The following is a 16,846-nucleotide window of genomic DNA, read 5'->3' as shown; positions in this document are numbered from 1 at the left end:
CTTTCATATCGGATCTGAAAGCCTATGTCAGAGTGGCTTTTGTCAGTGGTGAAGAGGAGGTAGAGGTAGTTGCTGGTGCTGATGAGGAACTGGGGCACCTGAGTCCCATCATAGACACCTATCAGTGGGGAAGAATAGGACCGGCCATCTCGCACCTCCAGGGTGTCGTAATTCACCTCAGTCTTAAACCTGAAAGGGATGCAAAAATATGTCTGTGAAAAAAAAAAACAGCACTCCTAATTTTTCTTTATCATAATCCTGAATGTCCTCTAACGACCAGAATGTAGCACAGGCTACAGGATAACATATGGGTGCATTTCTACTGCTTGATCTTTGGCTGGCTGAGCATGTTAGTAACAACACATCATTCCCCTCCTATCCATTTCAGTTTCTTTCTGATCTTTCCCCTGCTTTATCTACTGATTCGGTACAGTTTTTGCAACAACAAGCATCACATGCTATGCGAACAATTACTTTTCAGACATATGGATGCGGGTTCAAGAAAGTGTAACCTCCTCAGAAAGTGAAATCTGGGGCAAATCAAGAGACTCAGCACTCCTGAGTCAGGGCCAGATCCTCACTGCTGCTTCTTGCTGGCTGACTGAGCACACATGGGAGCTCAGCCTCTGAAAACGTGTTCAACATGCATCTAAAACAGCACTGCAAATTAGCAGGAGTTAGTCAAAACAAGAAGGGAAAATCACTATTTTCTACTTTTTCTTTTTGGCCGTTAATGAAAACTCTGAATGTTGTCTGAAGTTAATATAAAAAATAGGAAGAAAGAACCTCACTGCCAAGCATAATGCCGAGCAGTTCATCCCCTTTCCCTCTGGGGACAGCTACAACCCAGCATTGCAAGAACCACCAAAAGCACCCACTCAATCTGCGGACAGGAAACTTCTGAGAAATCCACGGTGAGCACCTGTCAAACGTGATCTTGATGGGGTAGCCCGGCTGGGCCTCTATCACCCAGGCACAGCTCAGGGAGTCCTTGTAGAAGCCAGGCCATCCAGGGGACAGGATTGTTCCGCTGGGGGACGTCAGGTGGCCCCCACATGGAGCTGGGAGAAAGCAAACGACAAAATTCAGGTAAGCAAGTGACAAAAATTCAGGTAAGAAGCTGCAGCATGACCAGATATACCTGTCCCCTCCAGGCAGCACTGTCGTGATGTACAATAGCTTTCATGCATTACTATTTCTTATGTGTTAAAAATAATCAGAAGCAGATGAAATACACCAGATTGGAAGAAACTGCCTGTTTAGTTTAAATTTAACATGTAGCAGTCTGCTACTATATCTGCGGGAGAGTCAGCAGCCTGACCTTGTACAGCGGCTCTAAGCGGACAGGGTATAATAATAATAATTAGATATAAAACCAGAGAAAACTGCAAGGTCAGTTTGGATTTCAGTAGCTGCAGGTGCCAGAAAATCTTTCATATCTGAGGTAATTGAGTCATGTTTTTTCTACCATAAGGGACATCACAAGACTGTGGCATTTATTCCACATTGCGGTCCCTTGCGCCATCAGCAGAAGCTGAAGGCAGGGTATTATCTTTTCTGGAAAAAGGACACCGGTTCTGAGGGACCAGAGGTACAAAACCTTATCGTCCTAAATTGCAGTGCATTGTCCTCTAAAAAAATTAGATGGGATGGAAAAGTGTGTGTGTGCCTGGGAGATTGTGGACACCTCGCAGGCTTCATCCCCCAGGCGTTCCTTCACAGCCAGCTGAGTTATTGGTGCTGGAGGCACACGTCTCCCCACAGCAGTGGGACCATGTTACCATCACCACCCCAGGGAACTTCCATGGGGCAGACCAAGCCCTTCAGACCCAAAAACTTACAGCCAGGGCTGCCCAGCTTGTCCAGAGCAGCTGCACCTACTCAGGGCCAGCCATGGTGCGGACTCTGCACAGTCTGTGGAGTGTCATACTTGATATGATCTTAAATACCTACATAAGTCTGGGCCTAAAATCTTCACTGCTGATCTGAAGGATGCCAAATAAAAGTCAATTGATCTCCACTGGATCTTAACCAATTATTTTTGAATAAGATGCTCCTTTCTGCCCCAAAACTATGTAATTTCCTGTCAGGACTTCCATCCATCTTTCAACTCATCTTTTAGGTCTTCTTCTTTCCCACTAATTTTTTCAAGCAATGAACAGTATTTTAGATCCATATACTTCCTCTCAGTTTAATAAGGCTAATCAAAACATACACTGAATCCAGTGCACACTGAAGCATGAGTCAAAGAGATCACCACTGTGAAAAAAAAACGCAAGTTAATGGCATAAGGCTATCTAAGGTTAAAGCTTTCAAACAAAAGTTGATTCGAAGTATATTATTTAATGTATGTTTCCCTCCTACACTTGGAGATACATAAACTGAAATGCTCACACTTGTGAAAGGAATGGAAACCCTCAATCAAACCTACAGACATTTTATTGTCAGCTGCTTGCAAAAGACTAGACAAGAAAACTAGACAAGAAAATAAAAAGTCCAGCTTCTTTCTACATAAAAGTTATTGAACACAATTGATGCCTCTTATTTCAATTTCAAAGACAATGGACTAGATTGTGCGCTTTCTGCTGCTCATCCATTTGAACAAAGCATGACCAATTACTGAAATTATTTCTCAGTATTACTTCTTTTATTCAAAGTGTTGTAAATACCAGTGCAGAGCATCACTTATCTGAGAACAGAGGGTAGAGAAAGACTTTTCACCTCTAATGAGCTCTATTTTTTCATTTCTTTTCTATAGCAGCAGCTTTAAAGGACTATGAAAAAGCTTTGAAATCTGTATTAACGTCTTTTTGTTCAGCCATTTCAATTCATTTCCCCCATTTCTGTGTTGGCTAGCACAGTTGTTGCGGATGTAGACAACATTTCTGGTTCTTGGTTGCTGTAATCAGTTAGAAGGGACTGATGTACCACACTGACAAAGACAGGCTGAAGGTGTGCGTGTGCATGTGAATGTTTGCAGCAATGAGCTCTCTTTTCACAGTGAATATCTGTACCTTTTGCTGCTTTCATTATATAAATATTATATAATGTATTTTACATGCACCAAGAATCAGGACAGAAGACTTATCTCCACCTATCTTCCATGCTCTGTTCTTTAATTCCTTTCATGACAGGAGTAGCAGGGAAGCTTTTAGCCATCAGTAAATCAAAGCCTTCTATTTATTGCTGTTATTAGAAAAATGCTTGTTTAACATGAGCTCTGTAAATAATTCCCATTGTTCCTTTTACAGAAAAAAAAAAAAGAAGAATTATAAATAAACCGAGTTCAGTGCTCAGTGATTGTTGGATTAGCACTTTCTCCTCAGCAAACTCCTCTGTGCAGACAGTACCTTCCAGAGCTATATAAAATCCTGCCCATAACTGAGAAGCTGAGGGTTAGAACAAAAGCACAATAGTTCTTCAGCTGTTAAAAACAAACACCTCTCCCTATATGATGGCAGACTCTAGCAAAGCCAGCGTTGTATACCTTTGCTATGTAATTAAGCTTTAAATCTTACCAAGCACTCCTTCATAGCAACAGAAATCTACCTCTTGGGTGATACTGAAACTAGAAGGTTTGGATTGTATGACTGGAACCTCGATAGACAGAACTACTGATGTTTTTCCCCAAAGGCTGCGAACGTTAGGGGATGATTCTCTGTCCTGAGTGCACAAGCAGACCAGCAGGAAAGACACTAAAACTTACCTTCACATCTGAGCACTGCATTGTTCCAGACCACGTTTCCTTCCTTCAAGATGCAGGTGATGGTTTCTGAGCCATGGGTCCTAATGAAGCCCTCATCACAAAGGAACGACACAGAGCTGCCAAGCTGGAGGCTGTCACCGAATCGCTTTCCGTTTACAGGCACGCCAGGGTCAGGGCATTCGTTATGCCTAAATGCTAAGAGGGAACATGAAGAGGACAATAAACAATTTGTTTCCCCTACCTCTAATACAATAATCACAGCAGACCACAAGGTTAGGAATTAAGCCACATTTTTCCATCCTTTCCGTGACGGCAATTAACACACAATCTTGCCCCCGGTCAGCCTACCATTCTCACAGGGAAGACAAACCAGCTCGAACTTGAATTTGACCCACTATCAAAGCCACTCAGTTCCATGCAGACAAGTCAGCCCATGGCAGAAATCACGTTGCAACCTCACATCTAAGCTGCTAACCAAACCAATCTTAGCAATTGTTCACGTATGGAAAAACACAAATACAAAACAGAGTCAGATTAAAAAGAACAACTCTAAAAACACCACGGTTCATGCATCTAGATAGAAGGATGTAAGCTAACCATTAATGAGAAGAGCATGTCCTGTGATTGACTGCCATATAGTCCCCAACCTTACTTATCATAATTACTAGGATAAAACGAAGGACACAAAGCAATTACCTTTCTAGGTGTTCCAAAGTTAAGTATGGAATTGAACAGATACATAGCTCTCCTTAAAGGACTGCCCTTTCCCGGCAGTTAAAAACTAGGCCAGCCAACCAATCAGAAAATAAGTCTACAGCCTTAATTTCCCATTAAGTGCATAATTATGTACTACATCTTCATATGCTAGGAGGTGGTCTTCAGAGATGAACAGCATATAAAAGATTAAAGCCTCCAGACTAATTGTACCCACATGTTTTTAGATTCCTTAATGCACTTGACCAAACTCAGAAGAGTTCTGGATTTCCTACAAAGCATCCTTATAGTACAATAACTTGTTACTATACACTGCTACAGGGGAAAACACAGGCTGAATCTGTTCCTTGTGCTCTTGGATGTTGTAGCAATGTGTTGTCTCCTGCCTCAAACCTAAATGAAATGAAGAACAGCAAGGTGTGGGATAAAGAGTCAGGAGCTCCCTTTTGGCAGTTCCAACAGTCAGAACAGATTAACTGATACACTTAAGAGTCATTTACAACATTAAAAATAATAACAATAATAATAATTTAGCTTTAAAATGGCTTCATATGAGGCCACAACTCCCAGGATAGGCATGAAGCATTCAGAAATGCCTACTACACTGCTGGCTTTCTGTGTGACCTATCTCCTAACTCAACAGCATCAAGGACTCAATCTTAGGTATGTGATAGTGCCACACACGATACATCATCTGATGAGCTTGCTGTAGTGTGGCAAATGATTTCTTAAGAACTCTGATTTTTATTTTTTTTAAATAGAGGATTTGCAATCATGGCTAGAAAGGCTATTAATTTAGCTGTGCCACTAAAGGCTATTATAACAAAGTCATTTATCAGTTCTGCTGAATAGGTTTAATAATGCTCTTTAGAAAATTACAGGACAATACGAGGATAAAATTACCATAGCATTCATTTGAGATTTGAAGGCTGGACTTACGTGAAGCCAAATATATCCATGGAAGTTTCAATGCTTTGCATTATAAGACTTTACAACATGTTTCCTTCAGTGTTTAAAGTCCTACATACTTACAGGAGTCAGCAAATGATGGTAGTACTGACTGATGAACACAGCTATCTGAGATCTAACAGCTACATCTAAAGCTTTGTCTCACCTCAGCAAGTAGAATGCAGACACAAAGAGGGAAGTCAAAGCTCACAGCAAGCAGGAGGACTGGTGGGAGAACAAAACCCCTGGATGCTCCATGGACAGATAATCCAGGGCCAAACTGTTTCTTGCACCACTGGACAATGCTAAACTACATGGCCAGAAGAAATGTCTGCATACAACTCCAAGCTTGAAAGCCAATCCTCTATTACCCAACTGCAAACCAGATGTAATCCCCAATTTTCAGACTCACCCTGGATTTGCAACGACTTCAGTAAGACCACTCTTGCCAACAGGTGCCCAACAAGAACTTAGAGACTGAAATGAAAACAAGAAGGAAGGATTGATCTCTTACTAGTGAAGGTTATGTTGAAGCCTCTCTTCTCCATGGAGTGGTCAGTCTGGAACTCCAGCCTGGCTACGTGTCCACTGCTGGTCAGAGAGGAAGGGATCTGGTTTCCTGAGAAGGTTCCCAGCACTGGTGATTCAGCAGTCCCACCATCCTTCACGGCTAGGAAATCAAACTGAGGCTCCACATCAAAATCATTGAAAGCCAAGTGAATTCGGCTCTCTGGTTTAGCTATAATTAACCAAACACAGTGCAAGCTGCTTCCATATTCTTCAGGGTAATTTGGTGACAGCACAATCCCGGACGGGGTGGTGAAGTTGAAAAAGCAGGAAACTGCAATGAGAAATCACCATCAATCATGCAGCACAGTGCTCCTACAAGCTGCTGTCATGTTTCCCCCCCTCCTTGTCCCTTGAGCTGGGTGATTCCTGCAAACCCCCAATTGCTTGGCTTCTCAGAAACAATTAAAGAAAGGAAGGGCTCAGTGCTCCATTCACTGCTGGATGTCAGTGATTTATTTGCATGGGGAAGACGTTGCTTCAAAGTGGTCTCCAGTCCCTGCTTTTGGCTGGCTTGCAGTTCTCCAGCCTAGCACAGTGCTGCCCCTCACGTTTGTACAGGCTTTGTGCCACGCACAATGCAATATGGGTCTCTTTTTCTGCAGGAAGAAAATGTCACTCAGCCAGGTGGGGATTTGGAATTTTGCAGGTGAATTCTCCTGCATATCCCCAGGAGAAATCCTGCAAGAGAATCCAATATGTAACTGCAGCCAGTACAAAATAAAGAAGTTTGCTTTAGAAGGAACCATGTCTTTCATTGCAGCCACAACTCAGCACAACCTACAGGACCTGAGGATACGAATCGACTGAGCTGTTAGCCCATGCTGAGCTCCAGGCTCCTCTGCTACCTGTATCCAAACATTTTAGTGTACTGCGTAACTGCAGATGCACTTTTGAGTGCAATACAGATTTCTCTGAGTTGCTTGAAAGCCTTCACTTTATATCTATTATTTGAATACACCTCTCAATTTGCTAAGTGCAGTTTTCATCCATGCTCCCCAACAGATGCAGCTGCACCTGGGTAGCCTCAGTGCATTCTGAATTCCTCACCTTCAGACAATCCCCATCCTGGATTTAATATTTATATGACCAGGCAATAAACTGGCAACTCCTTTGAGAAGTTTTACCTTTGTCCATCTCTTTGGGCAGCTGTTTCCACCTGTGCCAAAAGGAGCACTGAAAAATAAAGGCCACTGTTCTGGTGGCAACTTTGCTGCACGGCACAAGGAAGAGCCCCAGACCCTTCCTGGTCCTCCCCAAGTGCAAGGAGCTTGGAAACTTCAAATCAAGCACTGGCCAGCTGCAACCTGCAGCTCAGGTTAGGGGCAGCTCCTCCCCTTCCCATTGCAAATAAATCACTGACTTCTGCTGGGCCAGCACGGCACCACAATGAGGGCTCAAACTGGACTGCCATTCCCGTGGAAATAATTAAAAGCAGTCTTAAAATGAAGTTGTGGGGAAGAGTGCATATGAATCACATTTTAGCTCTCAAGAGTCTTCAATATATACTGTATTTCAGCTGACAAGGTCCATTAATTTGGGAAAGCAAGGCTGCATTTTAAGTGGTACCTATTCAATGTTTTTGATACTTTATGTATGTATGCTTTACTCATCATCTTCCCCACCATGCACCCTTGGGGTAAAATCCATTACTTGGAACATAGATCTCACTAATTCCTGGCAAAAGGACATCACACAGAGGATAAAACTGGTTTTAGTTTGGCATTTACACAATTATTTGGTTCAATGCTCACCCTCCCTCCATTATTTCCCCTCCATCTTCCTTCAACGCTTAATGGCTTCAGATCAAATAGGACGGACGTTACCATGACGTTATCAAGGCTAAGAGCTACACAATCCATTTCCTGCTCTCAGCAACAAAGAGAACAGATTAAAGAGAAAAACTGCAAAATATCCTCAGGATTTAGGTTCTTTACTAGTTGCTGAAATATCAAGGGATGCTGTCAAATAATTCTGTCAGCATAAGCTGGGTATAATATGCCTATGAACCCTTATTGAGAATAAATGCATTCACACACAGAGAAACATCTTAGCAGTAGGAACTCCACACAGGTGCTATGTATCTCCTATAGTTTTTCAGATCCAAAGAGGTAAATTAGCATTCACACAGGACCTACAGCGTTACATAGCCAGCAACAGAGAGGTATGGTTGCTGGCGCAGCTATTATGGCCCAGTGCTGGTGGCTCACTTCAGGAAATAACAACAACAAAGAACTTGCTGACAAAAGAGAGAAAAGCAGAGTGAGGGAAGAATATGAAATTAACCTTTGTTAGATAATTTAAAATGACAGATTAAATAACAGCCCAAACCCCCCAAAGTCTGCGCTGCAGGGAGCTACAACTTTGATTTTCCATGAAATAAAATAAAAGCGTAGGAAACAGCCATGTCCTGGGCTGCAGGATGCACAGCTGCAGCAGGACACCAGCGTATGAGTTCCCCATGGGGGGCACTCAGCTTTGCCTCCCCGAGGGTCACCATCCTGCTGGCAGGTCAGGGGCACGTCCACCCCGGGAAGTGTGGACAACTGCTTCACCAGGTTCACTGTCATGTCTGCAGTATGAAGATTTTACGGATTTATTTTTTTAAGCAAGAGAGGTTTTTCTTCAGTTTGAGAGTTGCTTTTTTTTTTTTTTGTCTGGGGCTGCTCTGGACAGAGCTGGCGCTGTGATCCCACTCCAAGCTCCCCACTTTACCAGAAGCGCTTTGCTGGACGCTCAGATCGAAGCAGCAGCTGTTTAACAACACGTCAAGGACAGTGAAATGTGCTATCAGAACAAAGATGATAGTACCCTGGAAAGGTGGAAGACAGCTGAGCATTACCTGTCTCGTGCTGTTTTGCGCATCCGAGACAGTCGGGAGCAAAGTGCCCCCAAGGAGCGAGCAGTCATCTCAACCAGCAGACAGACAGAGGGCAGCCCTGCTGCCTGCAGCCTGTCCATCAGGACCAAGGAATTAGGAATAGCTGTGACTCTGAGGCCTTGAGCTAAGAGAGTTAAATTAATATTTATTACGGTTATTCTTATACCTTACGAGAGGACGTTTCATTATGTGCATAGCAGAGGTTCAAATTTGTACTGACCTTAATCAATTATTACTGATGAAGTAATGCAAAAGCAATTAGAAAAATGCCTTTATTAAATACAGCAGAATAAATCACAGCAAAACCTAGTAGAAACAGTAGACTACCTAAGAAAGCCAATGAGACCCACGTCATTAACGGATGAGTGAAAGATGTTTATTCAAGTCATCACAAACATTATCAATATTCTGCCTTCCTTTAGGGTAGGAAGATAGGGGAGGAACAGCTCCTTGTTTCTTGTCTTAGAAAGCCAAGTGGTGAGAGGATGCTGCCCCACGCTCCCTGTGTGCAATGCTCGTGTCTGAGCCGAACACGGAGGCTATCCAACAATTATTCTCCAGCACAGCTGCTTGTTTCTGTGCTTTCAGCCTGGAACACTTTCTGCATTTGTCTGGTCAGTGCAAGCACAGCTTGCTTCTCTTCGCCTTCCAAAGATCCTGCCTCCTCAGATCATCTCGCTTCTGCTGCGAGGCACGCCCGATGGCCCCAGACACCTCATCCCTGCTCATCCTGCGCATGAGAATCCAGGGCTGATCCTGGGGGGAGTGCACACCTGTGGCGGGTGGAAACAGGAAAGGCACCAGATTCAGGAGCTGAAAACAAAGCAGGAAATCACTGTATTAAGTTCAGTCTCCATGGAAACAACAAAAAATCCCGACTTCTCTCTCAGCTTTTGGATATCATTCCCACCGTCTCTGACCACTTGGGATGGAGCTTGAAGATGGTAACATACTTTCTGCCTGATTTTCCATTTTTAAGTAAATTCCTCCTCTAGGCATAGCTTGGTGATGGACTGGAAAAACAGGACCTCAGCAGGAGCCTGGTTAATAACTGACGCCTCACTCTGGGAACCATATGTCCCAAATAGCTAACAGAGCTGGAAGCTCAGGGCACTGGTTCCAGCTGCGAAGCAAAGTGCTTTACATTTTGTATTTTCCTCTTTCTGTATCTGCTCTTTCAGTAAACATATCTGCATCACAATGCGTTTTCCTTCTTAAACCCTGAGGCACCAGCAGGGCAAGTGGGAGGTGAGAGAATAGAGTCTGGAGCAAACATTAACCGGGAGAACATTTTTGCATTACAGAGCCACAAACTCTTCAGCTCACTCTGATGGAGTAGCTGTCACTGCCAGCATGAGGCTGACTGGGGGCGGGAGAGCAGGTATCTTAAAGAAAAAGGAAAGAAAATGGGTGGGGTTTCAGAAAATTTGAGGAAAATATCATCCGTGAACTTAACACAGGTTGAATAGAAGCCTCTGTGAATGTGGAAGCGAGCTACAATACCAAAGCAGGTTTCATTCCTGCCCACTCAAAACAGGAGCAGTGACTGGGTTACCAGGAATAACGTAAGCTTCTTAAACTTACTGGAGGATGCTGATCCCACTACAGCAGTGTTGGGCTGCTTGTCTGCCAGGGTTTCTGCAGCCATCTGTTATTCAGGAGGTGCTCCAAGGCTTCTGCATGATGACGAGATCCTTCTTGTATGCCCCTGATTATTTTAGAGGAACTCTTCCCCTCACTGCAGTTCAGACCTACAGGCTCTCTTGGGAATCAGTGATGGTGTCCACAAGAAGATGAAGCTGAATTGGCACTTTTTGGCAAAACCCTCAAAGCAGTCTAGCACTAGGAGTGTTGGTAGCGGTCCTGTTACGCACCTTTTTCTTCTTGCTCCTTCACAGTTTAGCAGAGCATCCTTCCTCTGCTGCAGCACTAGAAGCTGCCAGACAACTGTTGCTACACATTTGTCTTCTGCAGGCTGGAAGCTGCTTGTGCAACAGGCCAGGACTCGAGTCCCTCTCTCCAAAAGTCCCACTTCTCTGCACATCTGGTGCTGAAGGCTGACTGCTGTAAAACAAGGGCGAGGCTCCCACAAGCACGCGACTGCCAGAGGGGTGACAGCAGCTGCCATGAGGTGCAGCAGAGGGTGTGCAGGCAGATTCAGCCACATGTGAAGCACTGGCTGTGGAAGCAGTGGAAAGAGCCTCAAAGATAAACTTGTGCACATCACCTCTGCCTGAAAATCAGAAATGTCCCGCTGCAGCTTGATCAAACACCGATATTAACATAAAACAAGTCAGGAAACTTCTCTGCAGACTAAATTAAAGACAGTAACATAACCCACACCCCATCCCTGTTTTCTGGGCATAGAAAAAAAGGAAGGAGATAGGAATGGCCTCCTTGCCTGATAAAATCAGCAAGCAGCACTTCATATTCAGCCTCACATGAACAGAGTCAACCCATTGTGCTGAGCAAAAGCAGCCAGGAATACGGACAGATGCCTTGGCACAGGACAGTTCATTACACCAGCATGAAACCCTATCAGGGTAACAATTCAACTGATTCAAGCAGTAAAATAACAAGCACGGAGACAGCCCAGGAACGTGCATCCTCCTGATCGGTGCTGAGAGCACAGCCAGGGGCACTGCTGGTGCCTGTGTGCTCAGTGCTGGGGACTGATGCTTTTGCCATGTCCCTGACACTGACATTCACCACATGCAGGCTCTCTGCAGCCAGAGCATCCCTGCTGCAGCTATCAGAGCTGCCCGTGTCTGCTGGAACACCCCTGTCCCAACGCAGCAACCTCACCTCGTACCTTCTGCTCAGAGCGCTGCATCTTTCTCACTGAAGTAGGCTGACTGCACAGGTACCTGGGTGGAACTCAGTGACCAAGTGAGGAGAAAGCAGGCTCCAGGCTGACCCAGGTGGACCTCAGCTTTCCTTCGGTATAGACCCAAGGGAAACAGAGCAACTGAACTGAGCAGTGGCGTGCCAGAAGACGTGCAGCTTATCTGGCACAACTTGCAAGGCAGAGAAGCAGCAGCCCCCAGGTTAAAGTCACAGAAAAGGAAAAAGAAGAAAATTCTCATATAGGCTACACCAAAACCAAGTCTGGGGAGCGTGGGGGGCAATCAGTGTGTAATTAAGTGCATTCCTGCCCAGCACAGCACTTAAACATGTATGTCTCCTCAAGCAAACATTTACGTCTCAGTGCTCTGATAAACTGGAGCTGCGGTGAAGAACCAGGACTTCAAGGGGAAATGCCCTGCTTAATTTTGAGACCGGAATGGTCTTACATGGCTGCAAACGTGAAACAAGGTTCTTAACAAAAGCTACAAATCCCACGTGTATACAGAGATCATGGTAATCCTGCCTTCATTTAATTTGCTTCACCTACTGCTGGATAAAGAAAGGGTCTCAGTGGCTCAGGGGAACAGGCTGGAGATAAGGAGTATTTCACCACTGATTTGCTGCTTTGAACTTAACTTGGGTCAGCAGTGATCAGAAGGTGTTAACAGGTCCTGAAGGACACATCTCTTGCACAAACACACAAGCCATCTCAGCCTTGGAAGTGGCCTCAGCAGACAACGAGCCCTTTCTTGGGCAGGCTTCTAGCTGTGTAAGCCCAGAACATGACCAGGTGCTTTGCTGAAGTGAGGGTGAACGTGTTTTGGTAGGGTAAGGTTACCTACCCATACCCTTTTCCAGTTTGTTTGGCAGAGATGATTAGAGCATCCCTCTGCCATTATGCCAGGAACTTTCTATCAGGGTCCTTCATAAAAAGCATCAACTGAAAACAACCAACCAAAAAAAAACAACCAACAACAAAAACCACAAAACAGCTTGGAATTATAAATTAATACAGTTCCTGTATTTCTTCAAATTCCACTGGAAACATCTGCATCTACAAGAACATAGGGAAATGGAACAGGAATAATGACCAACTAACAATTTAATTTAGAGCTAAATGAAAAAAAAACTTGTCAAGTGATACAGAATTACATGGTTCTGATTAGCACATTGCTGGGAAAACATCTACTGTATTTGCACTGCTGGCTACAAATCCTGAGTGTTTGTACCAGACAGGGTGCACAAAGGCTAGCTACTCAGCTCAAAACTAAGATCTCTGCTCTTTGCAAAGAGGAGCTAAGATTTTTCAGCAGGTATAGCATGAAAATATGGGATTCAACAAAAGAAGTAATTACGAGTAGGGAGGAGATAGATTTTACATTGCTGTTAAACAAAATCAGATGTTTAGAAAGACTGGAAAAATGCAGAAAATCCCAGTGCCTCTGCAGATGACTGTGTTAGTGCATCTGTGCACAAGCACAGGGGATCCTGAGCTCTGTCAAATTCTTAGCAGAGGGAAATCAGAGACAACTCTCAACAACGAAGGATCAGGTTGGTGTTCAGTGGGGACAGGGTAAATGCAGGGCTCTCAACAAGGCACCGCACACCTCCAGCACCAGCAGGCACGCTGATTGCAGTGTCGCTGCAAGCCACAGCAACTGTGAGCAGCTTGGTGAGGAGAAAAGGGCTGTGGCTGAGGTTTCCAAGTGAACAAGAAAGGAAAGAAGCATAACAGCTGCTCCAAAGCCAGAGGAGGAAACACACAAATTAATGTAATTTCAATTGGAAGTGCTTTGGGACGTGCCTTCTGCCTCTGTACAAAGGAACATCATGCAAGACTACTGCTCTAAGCAGGGCTATAATACAAATAAAGTTAATGATCATATAAACCCCTCCATAAACTAGTGCAGATCCTAAAGCAAGACCAGAGTGACACTAAAACCCCTGTAATGACTGTCAGAACAACAGACCAAGTCTCTGGAATATTCCAAAATACCCTGAAACAGCACAGCTCAGATCATGGCCCCTCTATTTGAACATACACCCAAGCACGTGCCCTTACTTATTGCCAGCCTTTGTGGAGTTCCAGTCAATCAATGCCAAACAAATACCCCTCAGTTCAGCACAGAAACCTCCACCCCCAGGTTTGCACAATGCGCTATAATCAGACTCTAGGTATTGTTTGATTTCTCTAAGTGTTATTTAACTCTAAAACACTTGACGGGTCCAGAAAACTTAAAATGTGACAAGTCTAGGATCAATCAATTAAACTTGTATCAGGATGTAAGTTGTTTGCAGAAATTACTCCCCGAGAGCAACTGAGAGAGGATAGTTAAGAGAAGGAATAAACCTTGCCTTTAGTCACCAAGATGGTTACAAAGGACACATATTCTATAGCAGTTTAGCAGTAAATGCCTATCATATGACGACAGCATTGTTTGGTGCAAGAAACCACTTGCCTAAAGGTGCAGGGCTGAAACCTTGGGAGCTGTAGGTCCGAGACCCATGGGAAGGGGGCTGCAGGGATGGGGAGGTGCTGGAGAGGGACAGCTGGGAGCCTTGTTCCTTGACTTACTGAACGGCTGCAGAAGCCCTCTGAGAGCACTGTCCTGCAGTGAGGATGTCAGCCCTTCCTTTCCTCAGCAAGGAAACAGATTTTGGTCGTACAAAGTGTTTCGTTACAGGGCTATCCACTGCTGTATTTCACATAAAATTCAGATAATGTGTTTTTCCCTGCTATATACGAGTATGTTTAAACAGTAATTCCAACCATATGCTTGGAAGTTATAGCACTACTGAAATGCCCTGCTCCCCGACTACGTCTGTCTGGACATTTATCATCACTTTCACTGCAATATCTGAACAACTCGCCAACTGCCTGTGACAGCTGTAATTATGGGCTGGTTCCCCATTTGTAAACTTAATAATCTCCTCAGCCACAGGTAACTGTAGACTTTAGTTGAATATTATACCTCTTACAAGTTCCCCCCATCAGAGCACAAACTTTATCTAAGTAGCACAATGGTTTTCCTTAGGTAGCATTTATCCACCTGACACCTCTCAAGCCCATTTTGCTGTCCTCTGAGACTTCAAGAAAACCGACTGTGGCTCTGAAAGAAAGCAATGACTTGGGTTATAGTGGGTTATGAGAGCCGCCTTAGCCTCTGACAGATACCAAGATATCACAGTCCTGTAACTCTGAAAATGCAAATGTCAGGGAAGGATACTACAAACATGATTTGAGCACTACAAGGTGTGGCAGAAAAGACAGAAAGAGGTCTTCAGTACGCACTCATCATGGCTACCCAGACAACTGCACAGCATGGAAGCAGACACCAAGTTCAGAACACACACACAGATGGATGACTGTGCCACAGTTCCCCATCCAGTTACACTACCAGAGGCTCTCAGGCTCAGAGCAGTCATTTCAAGTATCTCAGATCATCAGTGATAATCTAAACATACACAGCAAGGCCAAGGATACCTTGCTCAGCAAGGCTTTAGCTGTGAACATGCACCAAGAAGTCTTGCAAAGTTTCTCCAGTGACCTACGTGCTCGCCCTGAACAAGTGCTGGGATGCAATGACAACAAGGAGGATGAAGATGGTAGCTCTGTTATCATGAAGGCACAGTCACAAATTAAGAATCCATTGCAATAAGCAGATGCATGACTTAAATAGTTTGTGTTGCTTTGTCATCGAAGCCCCAGGAAATGAGTTCTCCACAATGAATTCTGTCTGCTCATAAATCATTTGCTTAAGACAGCAGGATGCACCATAGCACACTGTTTAATCTCCTTCTGCATTTGTCATGCATTTGCAGCCAGTATCAGAAGCACCAAATTGTTTGCATATTCCCACTAGCAGCACATAAATCAGGTTACCTTATTTTCCCGCCTGCTACCCAATACATTTAATGGTCTCCCAGCATTTACAGAGAGTTGTCACTAATCCCACTACACATTTCACACCAGGTTACACATTTTGTCACATCACCTCTTCTGATTCACGCGCACTAATATGATGCTGTCTAGAATAAGCAAACCCGAAGGCAGGGGAGTGAAGGTGTAAGAAGGTTATGAAATACTTTTTCCACTACCTACCCGCTGACTTGCTGGTTCGTAAGTATCCAAAACCGGAGAATTTCAGAAAACAGCATACAATGGCATTATTTTAACTAAAAAATTCATGCCCATGTTACGCATTGCAAAGACTGCTGATTGTTGGAAGACTGGAGCTTGATTTGATGGCCCTGTTCACTATCTACCTACAAAAAAAAATAGAGTCTAACTTTGCTGGGAAGCCTCTGCTCTACTCCTGTGAAAAAATTACCTGATAAGAGCCGCAAACAACAGGTTTAGCCTCCCTGCAAACTGTCAGCAAGAACCTCAACCCAACCATCGGCTGTTTTTATGAATTCATCTTCTGGGAAATGAGAAAAAGCTTCTGAAGCTAAGCACAGAAATGGTCTAATGCTTCCCACTTCAAAGATAACCAGGGAAACTACATTTTCCTCATTAGCATCTTTAGCTGATTTGCTTATAGAGAAAACTAAGTAGGTAGAAAGTCATTGCATCTAGAAAAGGCAAAACTCAGAGATAATTGCTTCTTTTCTCCACATATACATACACAAACGCTCAGAGCTTAAATTTCAGTTTGAAAAGAAAGGCACTTACTTGAAAATGGATTTTCTTCTCCCATAAAATGCCAGTATAGGGACACTAAAGCCCCTGCTTCCCCTGCAGCTCCTGGAGAGCCCAGATTCAACTCTAAAGCCACAGGGTTTGACCCACCCATTGCACCCCCCGTCAGCTGCATCTTTGGCACGGATCAAGTTCTGCCATACTATAAATTACTATTTTATAGCAAAGTATCTAACAGCAGTGTATGTATTTATCTGTATAGTGAATACACGGTTCTAAAAATTACCACTTGTTAACTCTCTCTTCTTTTTCCTCATACTTGTCCACTGTCACTCAACTGTTGTTTTTTGTAGGTTTAGTCTCACTCCACTAGAGCACAGTATTTGTTCAAAGACACAGAATTTAGCACGGCTAACTAAGTATAGATGGACCAAAAAGAAGAGTTTGTTTGTCACCAGTTGCAGAAAATATAGACACTTTTGTGAATTTTAGTAACGCTCAAATACAACACTTCCTGAATGAAGGTTCGATCAATACAATA

The 16,846-nt window shown here is 43.9% G+C and overlaps 1 protein-coding gene across 2 annotated transcripts in view; it reads right to left on the bottom strand.

The window, feature by feature from the left end:
• Positions 1-16,846, bottom strand: part of CSMD2 (CUB and Sushi multiple domains 2) — a 285,673-nt gene that overhangs the window by 108,816 nt on the left and 160,011 nt on the right. For both annotated transcript variants that reach the window (XM_032202121.1, XM_032202122.1), the window contains 4 exons: positions 5,883-6,209; positions 3,707-3,901; positions 923-1,061; positions 2-189 (listed from right to left, as the gene is read on the bottom strand). In XM_032202121.1, coding sequence (XP_032058012.1) covers positions 2-189; positions 923-1,061; positions 3,707-3,901; positions 5,883-6,209 — 849 coding nt within the window. The remainder of the gene's footprint in view (position 1; positions 190-922; positions 1,062-3,706; positions 3,902-5,882; positions 6,210-16,846) is intronic.

This window comes from Aythya fuligula, chromosome 23 (genome assembly GCF_009819795.1).
Source record: "Aythya fuligula isolate bAytFul2 chromosome 23, bAytFul2.pri, whole genome shotgun sequence".
In the NCBI taxonomy this organism is placed as follows: Eukaryota; Metazoa; Chordata; class Aves; order Anseriformes; family Anatidae; genus Aythya; species Aythya fuligula.
This window is presented reverse-complemented; position numbering and strand designations above follow the sequence as displayed.